General features: G+C 33.6%; 1 protein-coding gene across 7 annotated transcripts in view; it reads left to right on the forward strand.

Annotated features, from left to right (window-relative positions):
• LOC150077582 (serine/threonine-protein phosphatase 1 regulatory subunit 10-like) overlaps positions 1 to 25,634 on the forward strand; it is a 540,490-nt gene that overhangs the window by 369,327 nt on the left and 145,529 nt on the right. For 4 of the 7 annotated variants that reach the window (XM_090385982.1, XM_090385983.1, XM_090385989.1 and 1 more), the window contains one exon: positions 21,662 to 21,748. In XM_090385982.1, coding sequence (XP_090242108.1) covers positions 21,662 to 21,748 — 87 coding nt within the window. The other 3 variants (XM_090385987.1, XM_090385984.1, XM_090385985.1) reach the window with 3 other exon arrangements.

The following is a 25,634-nucleotide window of genomic DNA, read 5'->3' on the forward strand; positions in this document are numbered from 1 at the left end:
GCAATGGTACAACTTCCTTTGGCCACAAGAAAGTGTGTGTGTGTGTGTGTGTGTGTGAGAGAGAGCGCGAGCGAGCAGGAACTTGTGCACTCAGGCTCAAGCTTAACCTAGGCAGTTTGAAAAAAGTTACATTAGTTTTCAAAAAGAAAGGAACATGCAGAGAGTTCATCAACCATTTATGTAGCATGTGAAGAAATATGCGTGATTTATGTATTAATCAATAATCATATTCTAATCAATTATATCAATATATGCAGTGAAAGGAAATCACAGAGGGTGTGAAAACAATACTGATATGATGCAATTTGCAAAATTTAGCAACACCCTTAGTGACAGTGCGATGCCCACTTTGTAAAATTCTGGTGAATGTGTTTATCTTGATTTTTTATTTCTCAAACAAGTTATACAATTTTTTGTTACCTTTTCACATCATAGTTGAATCATTAACAAGAGCTGTGTGGGTCATAGTGTTAAGTTTGCTACAGTTTGGTTGTCTGTGGTCAGTACTGTGTGTTATTATAATACTTAAGCTAATTTGTGCAAGTAATGTATTTTAATAGCATGCAGAGGCAGTATGGGTTATTCTGGGTTTTTCATCCCTTAGTTAAAATGAGCCTGTGAACACTACTTGTGCCTATATAATATACACAATCGGTATGTATTATATGCCAAGGTGCAATATAAATAACAGCAGTGCAGTATCTTCATCTTACTTCAAATAAAGTGCCCTTATTTCTTTTCTTTAAATACGTATATTTTTATATTATTACCTTGCTATTGTGTTACCCTCCAGTCTAGTAGTGTTAAATAGAATCTCAGAAGCTCAAAAAAAAATAAAATAAAATAAATTTTAGTGTGAAAAAACCCTTTATGAAATCTAGTCATCAGTCATTTAATTATCAATTTTAAATGTAAGATGCAGTTGAGTAGCAGTGAAAAATTTAAGTCTGGTGTAAACTGCTTGACTCATTGATTTGGGTGGTTAAAAGTTTAGGACAGGTTTCTCTTTGGGTTGCAGATGACTTGTCTTAATTATGCTTAGTTGGACAAAAGTTATATATATACGTATGTGTATTAGCGATAACAGATGCATCTGTACAGATAGAATAAAAAGCAAAAAGTGTAAAATGAAACCATTTTTTATGAAATACTTTTTTTTTTAATCTAAAAGTTATTTACTATTATCTGTACCATTCTGTATCATTCCAAAATATTCTTTTGTAAAAGAATATTTTTTATTCCAGATTGAATTTGAAAAATTTTGCTATTAACAGCATGACAGAACACATTTTATCCTATATATTTTATATTGAATATTTTATTATTAGATGACTAGCAAAACAAATCCCCTAATTATTTTAAATTTAGTAGACATTCAATATTTTTGTAATAAAACATTTTTAGTTTTATTTATATATATTAAACCAAACAGTTTATATACAATTATTTTTTTTATAAGTGATAGATCAGATTTAGGTAGTTTGCAAGCAACCCCATTGTTCGTATCATAATTGAAGTTTAGAAATGGTGTTGGAAACATTTCACAAGTAGTGTTTTAGTTTTATTATCTGATGCAGCCTAATAGCATGCCCAGAGGAATTTGCTGCTTCACTGCAATTGTTTTTACTGTTGACATACCAGGTTGCCAATTGACATGCAGTGTTTTTTTTTTTTTTTTTGTTGTGTACAGATTCAATTGCCCAATGTTGAATGTCAGTGTCCACTTATGTTATCCATTGACCACAGTTAGCTCCTAGTGGAGAAATCAAAATCAGTTTTACTTTTGAAGCCAAAAGCTATTGAGTGATAGAAACAATAAATTTGATTTTTTTTTTTTAGTATAATAGTGCAATGCACCTTGCTTCTATGTAATTTTTGTAATATTCTGTTTAAAAAATACAATTATATATTGCTAGTTGGTTGTATAGATGTTGTTATTATTATTTATTTATTATTATTATTTTTTTTTCATAAAAATGTGATTGGGTATTTTGTGACAGTGTAAGAAATCAAACCTGAGAAGCATAAAAGTGTTTATGCTTCTCATAAACACTTAAAAGAATAACTTTAGTTTTCATGAACTAAACCTTTGCTTACCAAATTACATACCTCAGTGTTATAAAATTTCAAAAGTTACAACTAGGGTTAGCTTGAGGTTTCATTTTGGTGTGTAGCCAGAATTTTCATGACTGATTCTTACCAAATATCAAAAAAATCCAGTATACCATCTTAATCATTTCTCTTCTTTGTGGTACATATGTGCATCTCACCCACAGCACATTCCGTGAATCAGCCATAATTGTGATTAAGGCAAATACATTAACATTCTGTAAAATTTACCGTATTGAAACCAGTCACGTTAGGTTAAATAGGTCTCGTGCAAAAAGAGTTATTACATACTCCTTATAAACAAACAAACAAACAAAAAAAAAAGAAAACTACTAGTAATGACTGACTATACATAGTGGCCCTTTTTTTCCCACTGCATTCAAACTACTGAAAGCTGAATTACAATGTTTGATTCAGTTGCTTAATGTTGCCTTATATGGGGAAAGGTGTTTCTTGCATGCTAAGATTGCATAATTTAATTTTACTTGATTACACAGAAATTTGTAACTAATTGCAGTAGACAGATTCAAGAGATAAGTACAAATTCTGGGAAGCCCCTGCATCAAATGCTGACATCCCAATCCCTCCCCCATTTTGGGGAAGGGATTAGGATGTGAGAGACTTAGTGGTAGAGTAGTGGGACAGTAATAGCAAAGTAGTATTAGTGGTAGTACTAGTAGTACCATGCATGGGTTAATGGGTTGGGGATGGAAACTTTTTGCTAGAGACTAAATGGGTTTCATGCATGCAACTATTCAATTTCCACCTACTGTTGGTATTAGTACTAATAGTGCCATGCATGGTTTAAAGAGATGGGGGGCAATGCCAGAATCTTTGCTCTGGAGACTAAACATGGGATTCAGCACTTCAAGCCTCCAATAAGCAAAGTGGTATTGCACTGTTTGATGAGAATCATCTACGACCGACATAGTAGTGTTATTTTAGTATTAGGACTAGTACCTCAGGGGCTCACATCTGGTGAGTATGGGCTTGGCAAACCCAGGGTCCTGAGCTGGATATCATTCTTCTCTTTCTTGGTGATTCCCTTCTACTTCTGACTCTCTCTCAGAGTAATGCGGGAATTTTTTTTGGCCTGTGCAACATAAGCCTCGGGCTTCCTTACACCATATGGCTAGTAATAGTACCATGCATGGATTGAATCAGCATTGAGCAGGCTCACTGCTGAAAGGATTCATACTCTTGCTCAGATTACAAACTTGAGGGGGCATAGATTCAAACTGAGGAAAGACAGTTATAGAATAGATGTGCAGCAGTTTGCCTTAACCAGTGGGTAGCTGATTGCTGGAACAAACTTCTATCTGTTGTGGAAGTTGATTGTTTAAATAAATTCAAGGCACAACTAGACAAACATTTGGAATGAATGGATCAGTGAAATGGGTTTTTTCATCTACTAATGCTAATAATATGGGGAAGCATGCCAGAAACTTTGCCCTGAGGACTAAACATGAGTTTCACCACTTCGTCTCCAATAAGCAGTGGTAGTATTCACCTGTTAATTAATGTGAGTAACACCTAGTGTTGGTAATATATTATTACAATACACCGTAGTATATAATATATTAAGCTACGGTACTAATACTACGGTACTAACTCTGTTACTTACTACGGTAAGTAACAGAGAATTAGTAGTAGTACTGGTTAGCATTAGTAGTATCGTGCATAGCTTGAAGGAGATTGCATGCCGGAAACTGCTCTGGAGACTATTATTGTTTCCATTTCCTCCCCAATTGTAAGGCGTTTTTAAAATGGCTCTAAGGTTGATCGATTTTTATACATTTATTTAGTTTAGTTTTATCTACAATAATTATTTATATATATATATATATTTTTTTTTTTTTTTTTTTTTTTTCCGAACTGAATGTGATATTTTCTTATGAGTCCCATACGGGAACTAGGGATATTTGCTTTTGAGATAAATATGCACCCTAGTTGGCTATATTTTTGTATGGATGCGATTTTTATTGTTTTCTCTCTCTCTCTGATACACTTGTTTGCACACTGGTTATTATAATACGCATAATTAACAGTGATGTAACAGAGAATTAACTCGTGTTCCAATTGGCGGATTCTTACACGTTATGCGTCACGTTCAATTACCAATTGCTGCGGTATTGTCGTAATGTAAATAACGTACTTGCATAACATCGAAATGGCTATATTTTTGTATGAATTTTCATTGTTTTCACTCTTGGCACACTGGTTATTATAAAATGAATAATTAATAGTTTAGGTCCAGAGAATTACCTCGTGTATGTTGACACTCTTTCTAAATATCAGAACTAAGGAGAGAATTTATTTTCCCGTTTCTGTTTACTCCTGATGCACAGCGGATATGCTTATTCCATGTTTAGTATTCCAATTGGCGGATTCTTACGCGTTTGTAGTCGTGCGACACGTTCAATTACCAATAGCTGTTATCGCTTCGGTACTATTGCCGTAATGTAAATAGCAACGTACTTGCATAACAGCGAAATCAATTTGTGGTAGTGACTGGCTGTGGACTTATTAAATGCAAGTATTTCTTTTTCGTCGGCTACTGAGGCGATGCAACAACACTGGTTTGCACATATATTGAAATTTGCCTTTCGTTTTATCTAATTCCAGTTCTGATCCCTTCTGCGCGTACGTTATATTCTGTAACATGCGAATGTTGGCGTGGGTTGGAATTTCCACACCATTTTAAATCATTGAAAATGGGTCTTTTTCCATTACTGTAAGTGGTTCAAATTTTTTTTTTTTTTTCCCTACATGGTGTCCTATTTTTTTGAGGGGGGGGATTCATTTCCCCGTCCTTCTAACCACTGGTCTGAAACCAGTGTCGAATAAAATCATCTGTGAAAAATTCTATAAGGATATATCAGGTTTGCTTGCGATTTCTTTTTGGTTTATTTCTATGTAAACAAGTGGGAGCACCCTGTAGCGTTTTTTTTTTTTACCGCCATTATACTGCACGCGACGAACTTCGTGCCGATCGCAGGAAGTCTTCCTCGCGTGGGTGGGGGGGTCGTAAGAAATCAAACCATTTATTACATCACAGTGAAAGCCAATTTATATAAAAATATTCTTAGCATCTCTGTTGTTTCATTTGGACTTTGTGCGATCAGCGCTTTGTCCGAAGTACAGTGTAGTGTTCTTCCAGCCTTAGGCTGTACGATATCTCGAATTTCTCGTTTCATGAAGTGCCGAAACACCGTGCAAACAATTACGAATAACGAATGTGTGTGCTTTACAAATAAAATTCATAAAAATTTTAATAGAAATTTATAAAATTCTGACCACAAAATGTTCCATATCTCTGGTTTATTCAGTTTCCCAATTTTTAATTAAACAAGGACGTGGGGATATATTTATCCCCTCAAGGTTGTATGGCTAACATTTTCTCTATATTCAGAATATAGAAATTAGGAATTTAGTGGAATTCAGAATATAGTAGAAATGGAATTTAGTAGGAGGGAGATACCCAGTCCCCATATGTTTTTTAAATATTGGGGATGAACCAGCTTTTCTTTTCGCACTGTTATTGAAAAGTTTTCAGAAATAGAGAATATACTTCCTTAAGGATCTCCTACTAGTATAATAGGAAGGATAAATTTCATATGCCTTTGTTTAAAAATCAGTAAAGTAATCAGACATTGCATAAATGGAAGCAGTGACAATTTTTGTAGTTCACTTTTCGTTTTTTAAACACTAGTATGGGGAGGGTAACAATTGCCTGGGTAACATATTCACCATCTTTGAAGCACCCGATGAACAGCATCAATCAGATAATGGAAATTTTGGGCTTTTATGAAAGAAGCAAATTGGTAAATACCAAGATTTACTAGATTTTTTGCTTTTACAGGTCATATGTATGTCTGAGTGACATCAATATCAGTTTTATTATTCCTCAATTATAGTGTTGGAATTGAAGTAGTTTGGCCATAACAAAAATAAAATAACAGGATTAATTTCATTTTTGGCATTCTTTAAACAAGTTGCTCCTGGTGGCATAATGCTGATTTTCTTGTAAATAATTCACAAATGTTGCAGTTTCCAGAATTAACAGATCATCTGTTTATTTTATTTGAAGTGAAATGGAATAATTGTGTTAAAATAATATAAAATATATTACAAATATTATGAATGGGAATTTCCTGTTTTTGAGCAAATTCCGTTAATCTCTTACTTGAGTGGGAGCATTTATGCATTGAAATTGGTGTCTACATTTAAAACTAATATTTTCATTTAAAATAAGTATTGATAGCTCTGACCGCTACAGTTTAAAATAAAGAATGACGTCAAACATAGTTTTAACTATTTTTTGACTATATTTATTTTTCAAAATGGCATAATTTATACAAGAATGTGCATGCATGACAATTTCATGCGAAGGCATGAAATTGTTGTGCATTCCCACAGTGAAAGAGCTTAACCTTTTCTTTCACTGACAGTATTAAAAGAATGAAAAGTTACCTTGAGACATTTCAAGACATAATGGAATAAAGTTAGAGATGTTTCTAGTAAGCAGAATTTATTAAAAGAACAATTTAGAAACATTGTGAGATATTATCAGTTATATTATGTCAAGAATTTGGTGTGTGGTGTTAGGGAATGGTAGTTGAATAATAGTACCTTGTTAAAATAAACTCTTCTCAGAAACATATACGAGCTGTGACTAAAGCAGCTCTTGATCATTTACTTGCCACCCCCTCATGCCTTGAGACTTTGCAAAATGAGTAAATTGCATAGGTGCAGCCACAGCATTCACCGAGCTAATATGCTACACCAGCCCCATCCTTGATGGTTATTCAGTGAATAGCATAACTGATAGGGAACAGCAACAACTGCTTTCAGGTGTGAGACTAATTCCAATTTGTTTGCATTTTATATGAACTAAAAATAACTGGTGAATTTCACTGCCAAAAAGAAATTGGAAACCCTTGTGGTTTTCTCTTTTCAGCATAACACAATACATTGCTGCAGGAAGTAGTAGACTAGTTGCTGAACAAACATTTGGTAGATTTGGGGAAGCCTGTTCATAAAATGTTTCCATGAATGCACTTGGTGGTAATCTCCCAAGGACATTACTGATCAAGGGTCTGTCCATGATCAGTGAATTTAACCCTTTTAAATATGTGTTATAGTCTCTGTGGAGTTAATGTATGTATACGATTTTCAAGCGTGTGCTCCATGCAGTACAACTGTATGTATATGTTTTGAGGACTGTTTCAAATAATGTCTTTATATATGAAAATCCCAGAAATATTTCATGTATATCTAACCAAATAATTGTAGACAGTTTATAGTAGGTGGCAGTAAAAAAAAAAATTAGCTCTGAAAAACACAGACCAGTAGCTTCCATTTTAGGTGTATAAAAACAGAAGTTGAATGAATGCCGTATTTTTGATTGCAAATTGGAAATTGAATTAGGTGATATATAAATAGATGTAGGTAACATTACAAAAATCAAATCAAATTAAAAATCTTTATGCATAAATATTATTTTCATGATACTATTGACTAAAGTAACTAAATTAATAGAACTAATGTTTTATATGTGAATTCCTTGAAGTTGTGTGCAAATGGGATCATTGCTGTAACAAAACTGAATTCTGCTCCCCCCCCCTCCCACAAGATTCTGAAATGGGCCCTATACTCACACACCAAACAATTGTTGTTATCAGCATGGGCCATAATTCAGCCCCATGCTGATGAATAATTAAGAGTGAATGGGAATGTTATAAAACCTGTTAAAGAAAATATTTGGAGGTAGGCAAGAGGCAGGTTAGAATGCAGAGTATCTGGATATTGAAGATGTGTGAGCTAGTAATTTGGCATACCTTCTCTTGATCTCTGAAAAAATTTTGTATGTGAGCTGATCAAAATTATTTGCATAAAAATTACAGTATTCTGAAGAAACTAATGATTAAATATAACCAGATGTCAGTTTTACATGAACTGTTAATGCTGAGGAAACAAACATTTCCATTATATTAGGGATTATGTTAACTATCAAAACAGGACTTTAAAAAAAATAGCATTGTGTTCAGCTATTTTTGAAGCATATATACCTAGTTAAAAATTACCCAAATGATATATATAATTTTGTTCATTTAACATGAGGCTATTATCATGATAATAGCAATATGGGTTGAGTATTCCATACCCCCACATCAGGCCATTGTGATATATTTATAGGTGCTCACATTACATAAATACAAAGTTGGCCTATATGTGCATAAACTAAATAAAATAACATTTTAACATAAGAATTTACACAACATACACTGCATTGGCTACACAAATTTTTAATACTTTGAGATTTGAAGAATTGCAAATTTGTATTATTAGACTGATTGACTGTTCATTTTGGTCAAATATTTTGAATTTGTTATGATTCTTTATGACAGCACATTAAAATTTTTGTTTGTGTAGTGTGTATTGTGTTAATTCTGAAACAGTATCTATAATTAAAGGAACTTATGGTTTGATTGTATTCTTATCACCTGATATAACCACACAAGCAATTTCAAATTGAAATATAGATATATTTTAATATATATATATATATTTTTAATTCAAAAATAAAGCAGTAAGTAATTTTCCTTCATTCTTGAAAGTGCCCAAATGTATATGTAAGATGATAGTATATAACAGAGCTATGGTGTTCAATACGTTTTATGTTGATATCAATATTTGTAGAAGAGTAAGAAATTTACCTCAATATTATACGTAGAACACTTCCATATGATACTCTCCAGAAATTAAAATGAATAAGAGTAACACAAAATGATTAGAGTTAAAAATTCAATTGAAAACAGTTCAAAAGTTATATTTCAAAAAACAATTTAAAATTTTAAATTTTGAAAAATGCTTTTTCAAAATTTATGTTTAACTTTAATTTTTTAAATTGTTTTTTGAAATTTAATTTTTTTTATTCATTTTAATTTCTGGAGAGTATCATATGGAAGTGTTCTACGTATCATATTGGTAAATTTCTCTTATTCTACAAATATGAAAGTTGAATAATTAAAGGGGCAGAAATTCACTACCAAAAGCATGACTTCATGCTTACCCACTAGGCAATTGCATATGCCTCCCCCACCATACTCTTATCATTCTTGTTGAAGATCCTATATATATATATATATATATATATATATATATATATATATATATATATATATATATGAGTAATAGGGACCTGAAAAGACAATCTAGGCATGATCCCTTTATGACAAAATTGAATGTACATTCATAGCATGCACTGACTTGTCTGTTAGTTTCAGTTTGACAGCTGCTACATTGGTGTACAATGCAGAATGATATGCTGCAGTAAAATGCCAATAAAAACAGGCTTAAAGTTGTTTTTTTTTTTTTTTTTTTTTGCACTTTGCTTTTATGGCCAGTGAACAAAAAAGTTGACACATTAAATGAAAAATATGAGAAACATTTTGTTGAGCTTCTGGTGTTATTGACATGACTCAGTCTAGTTAAATACACTTGTTCCATCTATTGTCTAAATCAGCGTTTCCCGAACTTCTTTGGTCATGGAACACTTTTCATCTTGCAATATATTTACGGAACTCAAGTTTAGCAAGAGCCAAAGAACTGTTTGCTAATATTTTATTACATACAATGCACTGTGTCAGGTGCCTCTTTATTTCCAACATGTAAAGCCGAAATTCAAATAACTCATCATACTTTTGTTTTGGTCTTTTATTAGTTTGTTTTTTCACATCGGATTTTTGGGGAACAGAATTCCCTCATTGTTCATCCTCACTTTGAAGTGTAACAATATTGTGTTTGTTTTCATCGACCACAATTGCAATACTAGAAGTACCTGCTTCTTGTTTTAAAGTTCCTTTTTTCAACCAAAAATCTATTTATTTTAATCATAATAATAATAATATTTCAAAATACTGATAATTATCAAAAAAAATTTGTACAAGGAAGTGAATTTAGTTATATCTGTTCGCTTCCCCCTCTACCTCAATAAATGTACTCCAGGCTAAATTGCATATGAATGGCATATTAGACCACTACATTGCTACTTTTTTTTTGTAGATGTCGTTACCTGTATACACATACTTCTCTATGCAAAGCCCGCCAATGTGAAGTGTTCTGTGGTCTATTTCTTTATTAGTCTGCCAGTATATTAATAACTGAACAAAAATATATAATGTTAAAAATTATACGGTGGACACCACAAATATGCAAGATTTATTTATTTTATTAATTACAATTTTTCACGGAAGAATCTGTTGTTTGAGAGAGAGAGGATAACTTGTTTGAATTCATTAGTTTAGTTTCCACTGGAAAATTATGACCTTTTAGAAGTTATGGGAAGCAAAAAAAAAAATAAATAAATAAATCAATAAAATAAAATAATCACAAGGGATATTGATCTGTACTGAGGATGATGGGTTTTTTTTTTTTTTTCTTTTTTGCTTAATTCAGTTTTGCAGTTTTTTTCTCAAAGGTTGAGACTACATTATAGTGGTCCTCTAGATTCTGGCACTCTTTTTGTTTCATTATTTTTTATTTTTCCAGTGTGATATTGTCAGGACACTACATTTTTCTGCACTGACACAGTATTGAATTTAAATAATGCTTTTCATATTGAAAAAGATGATATGGTTCCTAGCAGGTTATGGATCATGCTTTGTTTGGTGGTGGATAGTTTGTTTCCATTTTCATCTTTGTTGTTGGGATTTATGAACACAGTCTGGATCCAAGATTCTTCTCAGAGATTATTCTGCTTAAAAACTTTTCAAACAGTAGTAAATATTTTTGAGACAGTTACCAACGTCTTCTCTGATCTGTTTTGTTCAGGAGGAATCAATCAAAGTAACGAAGAGGAATAGACAATTGTCCTTTTGGAATGCCTTTTAGTTCTATGAACTTCCAGGAATAGTCTTGTTCAGTCCAGATTCTCCTTGGACCTTTTTTTTTTTGCCAGTGGTCTGTTGGTGTTCAGTAGGATATAGTATTTCACATTGCCTTGTTGTTTGATGCTGCTCCTTAAATACATTTTTTTTCATATATCTGTGATGTTATGATCAGCAAGGATGAATATACAAGCTTCGACATCTTCATCCTACGAAATGCCTGTTACACTCAGTGGAAAATCCATACCAGTTGATGTAGAGATCTAAACAACACTATTATACGTATAAGAGTGGAGTGCAAACTAGTAACACATTCACAATATTGATTTATAAAACAATTTTATTTCTAAAACATGCTTAAAAATATTTTTTTATGGATATTATTGTGGAATAATCATATTGCGCTACTGATCTTTGACATAAATGGCAAATAAATTTTCAGTGATGAAGTTTTGCAATACCGTAACTGCGTGTAGGGCCATTAAATTTATTCTGCTTTATAAGAATAGGATGCAATGGTCCATTTTGCTATTTAGCAATAGGCTGTAGTAGTCCATTATGCTATGTGCTAATACAATATAAATGCAATGGTTTTGTTGTTTACAGTAGGACAATTGCATAAATCACAAACTCCAGAAAATCTGGAGAGAATGAGAAAATCTGCCGTTTTCACAATGGGAAAGGCTCATTTATGATCAGTATCAGAGTCGAGAAAAATATTTTTGTTCAAGAAAAGAGCTTAAAACGATGATTTTAATAGAGTAATTCAAGCATGGCTTCTGTGAGGCAGAAGGTGGTCTTCCTGTTTGTATTTACAAGGGATGGACAAAATGTTCTGAGAACAAGGTGTATACAAAATCTATTAATGAATTGTAGAGTATGTTATTTTGATAGTTTCAAGTCTTATGAAATACGAAATTTTTAGAGATCTTCAAGTACCATGTTAATAGACTAGTAAAGGATAGCGAAAGCTTAAAAAGTGGTACTCACCTTGAATTAATCTGCGATGGCTTATTTAGGCAGCGTGGTTAATATTTAGGTTGAATTGTTAAATTGAATAAAATTAAAAGGGAGGAACTAGGTAAGTATTGACTGAGTTAAAATAGGCACAAGGAGACAGAAGCGTACACCTCTAATCCTTGGTTGTCATTGAAGTAAAGAAGCAAACGAATAATTGAAAACTAAATAGGTTCACTATATTCACCTACTTAGTTTTCAGTTATTCGTTTGCTTCCAGTATGCCAGTATCTTATTTACTTCAATGACAACCAAGGATTAGATGTGTACGCTTCTGTCTCCTTGTGCCTATTTTAACTCAGTCAATACTTTACCTACTTCCTCCCTTTTAATTTTATTCAATTTAACAATTCAACCTAAATATTAACCAAGCTGCATAAATAAGCCATCGCAGATTAATTCAAGGTGAGTACCGCTTTTTAAGCTTTCGCTATCCTTTACTAGTCTTATGAAAGAACATGACAAAAATTGTATGCCAGTATCTTATTTAGTTTCTATAATCTTAATTTGTTTTGTTGGTAGAGGGAAAAAGAATTAATATCCAGGAAATTGAGCATTGTTCAGTAATCAAATTTTTGACCTGATAGGGCATAAATCTAAATCAATCTATGAAACTATAACTTTAGTGTTTGGCAAGTATCATATAGTAATGCTGCTTCTACAAGATGGTCGGTAGAGTTCAAAAGAGGATCAGAGTCATTTGAGGTTGATCCAAGGTCTAGTCTGAAGCAATCAATTCTGAAAATATCGTCATCATTGAGGAATAATTTTAGACAAGAGAAGAATTAAAGTGCCCAAACTGAAAGAGTAGTTAACATTTCCATTGAAACATTTTAACAATAATACATAAGCATTTGGGAATGTCCAAAGTTTGTGCATGAGCGGTTCCCAAAAATCTTACCAAACATTAGCATTAGTAGAGGCATATGGTGCAAGAAAGCAAGCTTATGCAGCATCAGCCAAAAAAAAAAAAACACTTCCATTGTGAACCCTCCGTTCGTTCGAAATACCTGTCCAGCTGAACCTTAAATTTATTTAGGCTATCAACTTCCACAACAAGGGATGGAAGTCTATTCCACCAACCAACTACCCGCTGGCTAAAGGCAAATTTCCTCACGTCTATCCTACATCTGTCCTTCATCAATTGGAATTTATGCCCTCTCAGATGATTATTCTGAGCAAGAGGAAGAATCCCATCAGCATTGAGCATGCTCAAACCATTCAAGGCTTTATACACCTCTATCAGATCACCTCGCTGGTGCCTAGTCTCCAGACACTGTAATTTGCAAAACTTAAGCCTTTCTTCGTAAGAGCAACCCTTAGTTCCATTCACTAATCTTGTTGCCCTTCTCTGTACTCGTTCCATCAGTTCTACATCCTTCTTAAAATGAGGCCGCCAGACCAGTATACAGTATTCAAGGTGTGGCCTGACCATTGCATTATTGTAAGAGGGAATAATCACCTCCTTTTCCCTGCTAGAAAAATTCCTGTATATCATTGACATGACACCATGAGCTACTCTTGCAGCCTGTCTGCACTGCTTAGAAAACTTAATATCTGCCTGCACAATTACCCCAGGTCCTTTTCATTCTCTACCACTGTTATTGTAGTGGGGTTGCTCTGGGGTTGCTGTTTTGCATATGTAGTACTTTACATTTGTCAATGTTAAACTTCATTTGCCACCTCTCAGCCCAGCTGCTCAACCTTTCCAGATCCTGTTGCAGCAGCATAGCTTCAGTAGTGTCCTTAACAACCCTGCCAACCTTTTTATCGTCTGCAAACTTGGACATTAAGCTTGATATACCATCATCAATATTATTTTAAAATACAGAAAACAATAATGGACTCAACACTGAACCCTGAGAGACTCCACTAATAACATTAGTCCACAATGAGCAGTGTCCATTGATTACCACTCTGTCTTCTCGCCCTCAACTACCCCTTTATCCATAGCAGCAATTTGCCTCCAATGCCACACTGCTCCAATTTGTGCAGCAGTCTTCCATGTGCAATAGTATCAAAAGCCTTTCTAAGATCCAAGTATGTAATATCAAAGTTATTCCCTGCATCCAGTTCTTTTGTGACTGCATCATAGTATCCAATCAAATTGGTCAGGCAAGACTTCCCCTTAACAAAACCATGCTGTGTCTGAGCTATAACTGAAGTCTTGTCTAAATGATCCTGCAGTGCTTCTTTAACCAGTGCCTCCATTAATTTTCCTGGAACAGAAGTTAAGCTCACAGGTCTATAATTACTTGTGTCAGCCTTTGATCCTCCTTTGTGAATTGGGATCACATTTGCACATCTCCAGTCTATAGGTACCTCCCCTGAGTCCAAGGAAGCTCTCATAATTATGGCTAAGGGTTTGCTTACTTCCTTTGCTGCTTCCTTTAATATAACTGGATAGATCCCATCCACCCCAGGTGCCTTTCTTGTGTTTATCTTCAACAATTTCTCCTCCACTTTACTCACAGTTATTACAAGATTATCCTGCTTACTGCCAGAGTTGAATACACCTCTGGCATTCCCTTCGCTGAATAACTCCTCATGTGTGAATGTCGATGCAAAATATTCATTTAGTTTGTTAGCTACCTGAGCAGGATCATCAACAGTTGAACCATCGATATCAAGTGGACCAATCTGATTCATCCCCTTCCTTCTAGACTTTACATACGTAAAGAACTCTTTTCTGTTTTTGTTTGCATCCTTTGCCAAAGATTTCTGGTAATCTGTCTTTGCCTGCCTATCCTCCTTTGTAACTTGGTTACAGATCAACTTATATCTGTCATAGGCTTCTGTAACATTTCCATTGAAACATTTTAACAATAATACATAAGCATTTGGGAATGTCCAAAGTTTGTACATGAGGGGTTCCCAAAAATCTTACCAAACATTAGTGGATGGAATCATCAAAAGAAATTTTAAATTTAACTCTTGCCAATCCATACAGAGTTTTATTCTCTTTGAAACTTGGCTACATTTGTATGAACCTGAATTCAAATTAAAAAAACAAGATGGTTGGAATAGATCTCCATCCCAAAAGAAGTTTTGAACCCAACCTTCAACTTCAAGTGTGTTGACCTCAGAGTTAGAAGCTGCAATTCAGGAAAGCTTGAGTCATCATGTTTTACTTTTCCTTCACAGTGCCTCTGTGTCCAAAGACTGGGATGGACAGGTTAAAATTTGTGAATGTGGATTTTAACAATTTATCCCCCCCCAACCTGTACCACTTGGATCTGGCACAAAGTGACTTAATTGTTCAGAAACTTCATCTCATCTTCTTGAAACTCATTTTAAAGATAATGACATAAAAGCAGGTGTGGAAGCCTGGTTTGCTGCCCAACCTGAAGATTTTATTATTATTAAACTTTCCCTACATTAAATGCAGTGTGTGGCACACTTTGGGGTGAATACTTTAAAAAATTAAAATAGAATTCTGTACATGTGTCTTATACTGTGTTCTTAAAAATTTTTGACCACCCCTAGTATATACACTTTTTCTTGTTTTTTTTTTTAAATTTGTTTAAGAAATATATTTCTGAAATGAAGTAATTGGCTTGTATATGTTTGTTTAAGTTCTTCATGCTGTGTGAAGGCATTGATTTTGTTTATGTGATTAAAAAAAAAGAATATATTGAAGTTGAATATGGTGAAGAGTGCAACCTTTAGCATTGCCAGTTTCCTAAAATTAGTTCAAACTTAGATCTCAAAATTAGATCTCAGTTGTAAACAATTTTTGCATGATCGTGAGTGCATATTACAGTGACAGAAATAGGTACTATGATTAAGTATTAATTGGCAGTATGATCCTATGTTGACAGAGAAATTCTGGATACTTCTTATAATTACACTGGCCATCATGATTTTAACTCCCGTAATAGTTGTGCCAGTAAAATCAAATCAGCTGTCTGCAGTTTAGATTTTGAAAATAATTCTTAAAGTATCACATCACAGTTTCTAGATATACAGATATTTATCGTAATAAGTATATTTTGCTACAATTTACTGAAATGGATATGATGCTGATTTGTTGTATTGCCTGCAAATAATAATGTTTACATCTACTTATAGATGGCAGTAATGTTAAATAGGGTTAATATATTCAACCTTATCTGTCTTCCTCCCACCCCTCTCATCTATTGAAACACTGTTTCTGTGGAAGGTTTAAACCCAAAACGTGCCGGGTGGGTAAAATGCCTGCCTGGCAACCCAAAGGTCGCGGGTTCAAATCCCGCCTCGGGCTTGGATCAGAGTAGTGCAAAAATCTTGGGAGATGCATTATGGCCACAGAAGTCGATTCGCCAACAACTAACAAAAAAAAATCCCAAAAACTGTAGCATTACTAATCGCACATTAGGAAGGAAACCTATAGCATTACTAATTACACCACCAATCTGAGAATGTGGCTTACTGAGAAAATTAAAAATGTGTTTTGCTCTTCGTTTTGTGTGGTATAATTATAACTGTGAAATAGCAACTGCATTTACAGTTGCAGTTTTTGCATTACAGAAATAGGGATGTCAAGAAAAAGCAAACAGTTTCAAATATACTAACATATCATCAGTAAAAAGACATTTTACACTTCCTTTGTAACCTAAAATTGATACCTAAAAGTTAACTGTAAAGCAGTTTTGCTGCACAATGGAAATGCATTCCGAGTTCCTCGACTTAATGTTGTAGGCCGGAAAGAAATATGTCAGTATCATAATAAATTACCATGACTTTGCTTGGAATGTTTGTGGAGTGCACTAGTGGAAAAAGAAATAATTTTTGCCAGGGAAGTAATATAAAATTATCATGTTTTTGTTTATTCTCTTGCATGACCACCAGATCAGAGGAATTTATAATAAATCATGATTACAGTTGGTAATTTTTTTAGCAGTCATGCAGGCTTGAACCGTGGTCCACTCAAAGAGCATGTACTGTTGCACCCTTGATACTCACTATTTGGTTATTTCAGGTTTCCACTGAAAAAAAAAAAAAATATCTGCACTGTTTGTGCCTGTTAGGGGTCAGCGACATAGAATGCTTGTCATTTCTCCATGCTGATATGTCCAGCTGAATTTTTATAAGCTGGCCGGCCAGGCCTGACGCCCTTGGTTTTATTTTGTTGTTTCCTTCTCCCAACTTCAATGCAAATGATTATCGTATTTAGTAATCACAAGCTTGAACCCCGTTTCACTCAAATGGCACCTGCCACTGCCCTCGTGCTCCTGACCACTCGGCTATGTTGTAGCCTTATCATGTTTGTTATTAAGAAAACTTTGTAGAATTTTGTTAAAGCTCTGGATAAATAACTAATAACCTACCTAAAGGAAGTGTTTCTGAATTTATCAGATGCAAAACTAAAAGAAAGAATTTTCATTGTTATTCAAATGAGGGAATTCTTTCATGATGATGTATTTGAAACAAAGCTGTAAGATAGTGAACTAGCTATCATTTAAAGTGGTTGTGCATGGATTACTTCAGAGAAGGATATAAGAAAATTATGAATCTAGTGTAAAATTTACTGCTGTTATTGCTGCGAAATGCTATATGGCTGCCAAATGACCTTGCTTTCATTTTCTCCCTTCTCATTTCAGTTTTCATGAAAATTTGGAGCAAAAGGACTGCTCTCATCAGGACATATATAAGAGGGAAAAGTGATACCAAGTTTCCCATCATGGCAAACTTGGTATCACTTTTCCCTCTTAAGAAATCAGTAGGAATGAATGGGCAATATAACAGAGCTTCAGAAAAACATTTCTGTTTGTGCATATGAAATTTGCGAAGGGCTCCCCCCCCTTTGTTTTTAACAGTCCTTTCACCAAATATGTAAAACATTAATTATTTTTTATTATATTAATCACAGTAGGAAGTTGCATGCACATTATCTCTAAAATTTTATTAAAATGCAGGAGGAGATAAGTAAAGTACATTACAAAAATGTTGACTTTATACTGTGATGTGTTATTTTAATAAAAAAAATTATTTTTAATAAAAAACATTTATTTATTAATAAAATAAATAAAGAAGATTAATAATAATCATTGGAGACTGGAAAATACAAGTTCTATTTCAATTTTCTTTAAAATCCAGGAGGAAATTAGCAAAGTGCTGCACTTTTATCTCTTATTAGTTAATGATATACAGGAACTTTGCCAGCGGGGATAAAAAGGTGATTACCCCTTTTGCAGTGGTTACACCTTGAGTTCTGTATACAGGTCTGGGGCCTCATTTTAGGAATGACGTACAGCTGCTGGAACAAGTACAGAGAAGGGGCAACAAAGGAGTGTCTTATCAAGAAAGTTATGCAAATTGCAGAATCTGGAGACTAGTCACCTGCGAGGTGTTTTGAATGGTTTGACCAAGCTCAAAGCTGATGGGATTGTTCCTCTTGCTCATATTATGCATTTAGGGGGCATAAATTCAAATTTAGGAAAGACAGTTGTAGAAAAGATGTGTGGAAATTTGCCTTTAGCCAGTGAGTGGGTGACTTGTGGAACGAACTTCCATCTGTTGTTCAAGGAAGAACTGGGAAGGGTTTTTTTTTTTTGGCTGATGCTGTATAAGCTTGCATCATGTCCACTACTAATGCTAATTAATTGGTTATCTACTTTTCACTTTAATAACTCCAGAAAAAAAAATTCAATTTAAGAAATAAATTCCGACATGCCTAAAATTTAACACTGTCGCATATATTGCCCAATTTGTTTATCCCACATCAATGGAAATGGTTTGGGTATTCCCATAATAGACCCCCCCCCCCCGCGTATAGCAACTGCCACTCTAGAATGTGAGAAGGAAGGAAGGAAAGGAGAACCACAGAGCACAGTAGCTTCCCTAGCAACCATGATTAGCCATTGATGTGAAAACCCCCTCCGCTGCACTCAATGCTAACACAGTTTTGAGTTAAGAAATGGACTGTTTCTGTGTGGTGGACTGGAGATCTCCATTCACATTGACAAACAAACAAAGATCAGACAGTCTTTATCATTGGAGCATCAACCTTCTAAATGATTCTTAGTACATTAGAGATCATTTTGGAGGTAGGTAAGCCCAAGTTTCACATTTTGTATGTCCCCCCCCCCCAAGTTTATTTCTGGATGTATATTATATATTTATTTCACCCCTCCCTGCTTTTATACTCTAGCCGAAAAAAATAAAAGTTGCCTTTGAAGCAGTAACTTAGCATCCACCCCTTCCCTTTCATCTAGTATTTTTTCATTATCATAACTTTTAGGCAGTAAACATTAAAAGTCAAAATAAAAGTTGCCTTTGAAATGGCAGCTAAACATTCCCCCAAGGGTATCTGGTGCTCAGGTGCCAATCACAATTTGGCTCTGAGTGCCAGTTGAAATGTGGTGCCCCCCCCCTTTAAAATTTTCTTCATATGTGTGTGTAAGTTTCAGGTTTTCAGGCGCCCCTTAAATGTTGGCACTTAGGTGCAGTGCACCCTCCGGATGGGAGAGGGGATTTTGTTTTCACTGAACATGCTGTTTTTCATTATCACAACTTGTAGAAAATAAACATTGTAATGTTATCATATACAGGGGAGAGTGTATATGTGCACACATTTGTCCTTATAGCTGACCGGGCTAGCCGAGTGGGTAAAGTACCTGCCCGGCAACCCAAAGGTCGCGGGTTTGATTCCCGCCTCGGGCTTGGATCAAAGTACTGCAAAAACCTTGGGAGGTGCAATATGGCCACAGAAGCCGATGCGCCAACAACTACCAAATCAAAAAAAAAAAAAAAAAATTTGTCCTTATTTCTGAATACTTGCTTATTTGAAGTAAAATCCTTTAGGGAATATTTATATTGTACAATGATGGCTACAAAAGACTTCTTAAAGGGTACATTATATATTGTCAGGTTTTCCTCCTTTAACATGCTGATGATATCCTGCAAACATAACACGCTATGGTGCTGAGTCTGATAGATCCACCTTTTTCTGTTTTATTTCTGAAAAAATGTTTCTGTAGTTTTTAACGGTAATTGAACTTCTTGTAATGAATCGAAATAATTGTTAAACGAAATTTAATTTTTTAAATGAATGGTCTGAATTTAGAAACATATATTTTACACTTGTTATTTTAAAAAAAAATCACTTTTTATTAATACATATTATGCAGTTATTGAACATTTATTAAAACAGTTATTAAAAAATTGCCATGTAGAGAAAATATAATATGAAGCTGTTAGTGACTTCCATTTTCAAGTTCAAATAACCATTAAAAGTGAAAATTGGAAGGCATGCAGATGTATTACTATGTTTTGCTGGTCTCGTTTACTAATCGTGCATAAACATCTAAAACTACCCAAGCAAACTTTGCATATCAAAGGTTTAGTGTCAAACATCCTTAACTACAAAATCATTTTATAGTTGATGTTTTTGTAATTAGCCAAAAAAATTTATTTGACGTTTTCTTGGTTTACCCAAAATGTACTTACAGCCTACACTAACTTGCTGAGAACTAGAGATACAGTTCTATGACATGATAGGCATTGTTATTTGCATAAAGTAAAACAAGGTATCGCAAAAAGAAAACGCAGTTTTGTAGCTAACATTGTTTGACGCTGAACACTCAATATATATTGAGGAAACTGTATGGAGAAAGAGCTATAATTTCAAAAATACATACTTGTAATAAAATAAAAAAATACAAGGTTGCATATTGTGCTATAAAATATAGCAGTTGATATGTTCAAAGTGGAATGCTGTGTAGTTGCTCATAATAAATTAATTAAATCTGTATTTTGTTTTGGCAAACATGGATTCTTCCTCTCACTTGATTGTAACTTCTGTTCAGGTTCAGAGCTCTATTATCTTGTCTGTAATATGTGACTAACTGTGTTGCAATTTCTTTACACTTTGCTCATTTATTTCACTGTAATCGTGCGATCAATTGGGTGATGACTTTTTTTTTTTTTGTTGTAAAATCTCAGTTAAAATTCAGTTGAATGGATGATTTCAGTATTCCAGTTTTATCAGTAAGATTGCATATTTGAATATTTGAAGTATAAAATCCTTTAGGGAATATTAATATTATACAGTGATGCCCACGAAAGGGTGCATTATATATCGTCAGGTTTTCCTCCTTTAACATGCTGGTGGTATCCTGCATTGGCTATTTCTTCACAGGTTATATGTCTGTTTTACTCTAAAATGGGGGTAATAATGACTGCCAGCCTGTTTTCTGTAGACTTTTTTGGTTTCCTTAGTAGTCCTGTCTTTATCATTTTGGGCCTTGATGACCTCTGTACCACAATTTCACATTGGTGTGAAAATGTGAAATTGTGGTACGATCTACTGTCATATAAAAAGTATTATTAAAAATAAGTTAAACCACCACAGTAGAACTGCCTCAGTAATAGGCAATGTTTCCAGATCCTTTTACATTATCTATATTTTTGTTAGTGTAGTCAGGAAAGATTTGGCAGTTGCTTCTAACTTTATGGGGTGATAGCTTGTTTCCTACCTTACGTTTTCTTGCCTTTTCCTAAAGTATGTTTTGAATATACACTTCATTGTTATATTCAAACATTTTGCCTGATTTATAATGTTATTCTATTTCATAAGACAAAGAATTCTTTATCATTCTTTTAAGACTTATTCATTAAATTAGTTATGAGAATATAAGTGTCATTCCCATTTTTCATTATAGCTTGATGAAGAAATTTTCCAAGAAGCTAGTAAGCAGATGTGTTTATTGTAATGTTTTACGGGCAACCAAGCCAGAAATCCTTACAGTGTAAGTGTGCTTTTACATGATAAATATTGTGTTTAGTTTCACTAAAGTTGTTTAACCCTTTGCAAGTATGAATATGTATGTACATACATACTTATTTAAGATATATATATATAAAGATTTTAGATTTTAAGTTTAACACATACCTTTCTTAATGTGTGGACTCATTACAGTATGCACTCATGTACGATTTTTATGTGTCTACACATAAATATTCGAGCGTTATCCTAAAACTAACGCACAAAAGTAATTAATTTGAAATGTATTTATTTTATAACATAATTTTCTTAAAAACTAGTCTCCTTCATGCCTTATGACTGCTTCCCAATGTTCAGGTAAATTTTGATTGCTATTTAACTGTTTTCTCAAGTTAAGCTGTCTAATGCATTGTGTCATGGGTGCACTCAACACTTCTGAAGATGGAAATCTTTTTGAATGGAACAGTTTCTTGATGGGATTCTTCCTCTTTTAGGAAGAATCCCATCAGAATGCCAATTACAAACCTGAGGGGGCATAAATTCAAATTGAGGAAAGACAGTTGTAGAATAGATTTGTGGAAATTTTCCTTTAGCCAGCAAGTAGTTAATTGTTGGAACAAACTTCCATCTGTCGTACTGGACGTTGATAGCATAAATAAATTCAAGGAGGAACTGGACAAACTTTTAGAGGGAATGGATGTGTTAAATGTTTTTTTTTTTTTTTTCACACTTCATTGGCTGATGCTACATAAGCTTGCTTTCTTGAATCACATGTGTCTACTACTACACACTTCCCACAATAGTTCATGAAATTGTGTCTGTGTTTGACTGCATAAAGTGTTATTTTTGTTTGAGGATCTTTGATCTGGAACTATAACTTTACCTGAAGCAATATCATCATCCATTTGTAAAAGCATCTACACAAACATTCAATTCAGGAACTCTGTTTCAAGCACACTAGTGTTGAGATCAAATTTCATTATTTTCCTGATAAAATGTCAGTTATGAAGGCATAAAGAGTGAGGAGCTTATGCCCATTGTATATTACTTTTCGGTTAACCCTTATATACAATTTAAGATCATTTTTGATATTGTTTCTATGTACAAACTAGGAATACTTATGGTGAATATTTCACCAAAACATTTTTAGAGAAGTAGTAAAGATTAATATCGAAATAATTACAAAAACCTTTCCCTTGGCCCTCTTTGCTGCTAGTTAAGGTATCAGGGGGACAAACTTGGGTAAAAATGCATTTTGATAATTTTTTACCTGCATGACCGAACAAAAATTATCTGCACCTGGAAACTGCTATGTAAATGTTGTCTATAATAAAAATGGCAACTTTGTTTATTGTGATGACGAAGGCTATGAAATTATTTTCACTTTAAAGTAAACAGCAAGCTAGTTTCACTAGTTTCAATTTTAATACTAAATAAAATTTATTTGAGTTCTTCAAGTTCAAAGAACGTTCCAGAGAGGGACATAAGCAAATTATGTAGATTGTCTAGAAATATTCACGTAGGTGCTGCCTCTCTTATCTCTGCTTTCAACTAGTTGTAGGCAGTTTATAATAGATATAAGAAAATAGCTTTGAAAATTGAAAGAAGAGCTGCTTACACCTGTTATCAATTCTCAGATTTGGATATACAAAAACCAAAATTGAATAATGTCTTAGTAGTTATGATCTAGAATTGTTTATTAAATTGAATCAAGTGATGCATAAATGGATGTTGATGTTATTACTGCACAAAAAAAAAAAAAACATTGAATTTTTTTTTAACGATTTTTTAAAAATTGTGATTTGATTTGATTTTTGTAGTAATTTTGCCCCAATATGTGGCAGTGCAAACTAAATAAGAAGAAAATAGTATTTAAAAGTGTTATTTTCATACAAAATATTAAATTTTACAAAACTTCAAAATTTCACAAACTGGTTCCACAGAACCTGATGGGGTTGCGCACACCCCCAAAGCCATGAGCATGCATATTCTTGAATGTCACTTTCAAAAGTTGAATAGTACTAGTGAAATAAGAATTGTCTTCATATATAAATTTTATATAGAGTTATATAGAACTTGATACTGCTGAATTACCAGGTTAGATTTTTTAGTGGAATCACACAACTAAAAATGGTGTACATTTTCAGTTTTAGGGGTTACAGGTTGTACATGGTTTTTTTATGGCATATAAAGCATAGAAATTGTGCTTTGTATACCATAGTAAAAAAAAAAAAAAAAAAAAAAAGCTGCTGATATTCCAGTATGACTACAGATCAATGGCAACTAGTCATTTCATATGAATATTGTCATTATCATATCAAATGACAATATTCATTATAAATATTGTGGATTAGAACTTGGGCATTGAAATGCCATAATATGTATAAAGCCCCTTAACAAGCAGCTTTTCTTCACATCTCTTTCCTTTCCCATTCAACACATCTGTCACAACAAGGTACTACCCTTTTACAAGGAAGTCAAAATCCATTATTTCTACAGATAATTCCATAGACAATGCTAATTCTGACAATGCCAGATGCCAATTCTTCTGAAATGGCATCCATAATTCTCTCAATTTCTTCCAAACTGGAATGTAAATGTGTTGAGTCCAGTGAGCATACATTCCAAACTCAGAAGCAGTTTTTTTCTCTTCTTCATTTATCCCTTCTGCTTTTGTTTTCTGGAACAACCTCCCTTCACATGGATTTCCCAAGAATTATTATCAACAGAAATTCAAGTCTAATGTCAACAACAGGTATCATCTTCTCAGTCTTCCACCGATGAGTGGTATTCAGTACTATAGGGTGTAATAACTTTTGTGTTTGGGGGTTTAACAAAAAAAACAAAAAAAAAAAAAAAATTCTTTGGTGGCATTCTATCTAGCATGATAGAAAATAGTTCAACTTGGTGTGACCATACATTCCATTTTTGTGTAAAGCTAATTTTCTGAATTGAATATATAATTTTAAAATTGATGATATATAATTCTGTTAATTTACCATGACAATTAACATTATAATAAATATTCACACTTCTACATTTTACATCTAACATTATTAGCATTAGTAGAGGCATATGATGCAAGAAAGCAAGCTTATATAGTATCAGCCAAAAAAAACCCCTCCCATTTCATCCATTCATTCTCTCCAAATGTTTGTCTAGTTCAGCCTTGAACTTATTTAAGTTGTCGACCTGCACTACGACAGATGGAAGTTTGTTCCCACTATCAATCAACTGCTGGCCAAAGGGAAATTTCTGCATATCTGTGTAGATGCAAAATACTTATTCAGTTGGTCAGCAGGTTCATCTACAATCAAACCATCGATGTCAAGTGGATCAGTGTGATTCATCTCCTTACTTCTAGAGTTTACATAAGTAAAGAAATCTTTACTGTTTTTCTTTGCATCCTTTGCCAAAGATTTCTTGTAATCTGCCTTTGTTTCCCTAATGTCCTTTGTGACTTGATCACAGACTATCCTATATCTACCATAAGCATCTGTGTCTCCTGATAATTTATATGCGTCAAATGCATTTTTCTTCTCTGCCATGAGTCTCGTTAGGTCATCTGACCTCCATTTAGGCCTAAACCTTTAACAATATTTCTTAGTTGGTATGAATAGCCTGGTAGCTTTCAAGATTAATTCCTTGAATGCTTCCAATTTAGAATTTGTTGTTAACATCATCAGTTGATGATGTTACCAACTGTATAAAATCCCACTGTTAGATAGTATGAATCAGAGCTGTAATACTCAATATGTTCTACGTTGATAATAATATTAGTAAATTAATAAGAGGAGTTTACCTCAATATAGTACGTGGAAAACTTCCGTATGATACCCTCCAGAAATTAAAACGGGAAAAAACGAAAAAATCGACAACTTACCGGTACATTAAAGTAAAATATAAATAAT

The sequence above is a fragment of the Mastigoproctus giganteus genome, chromosome 12, assembly GCF_048544385.1.
Source record: "Mastigoproctus giganteus isolate SK-2022 chromosome 12, ASM4854438v1, whole genome shotgun sequence".
NCBI lineage: Eukaryota > Metazoa > Arthropoda > Arachnida > Uropygi > Thelyphonidae > Mastigoproctus > Mastigoproctus giganteus.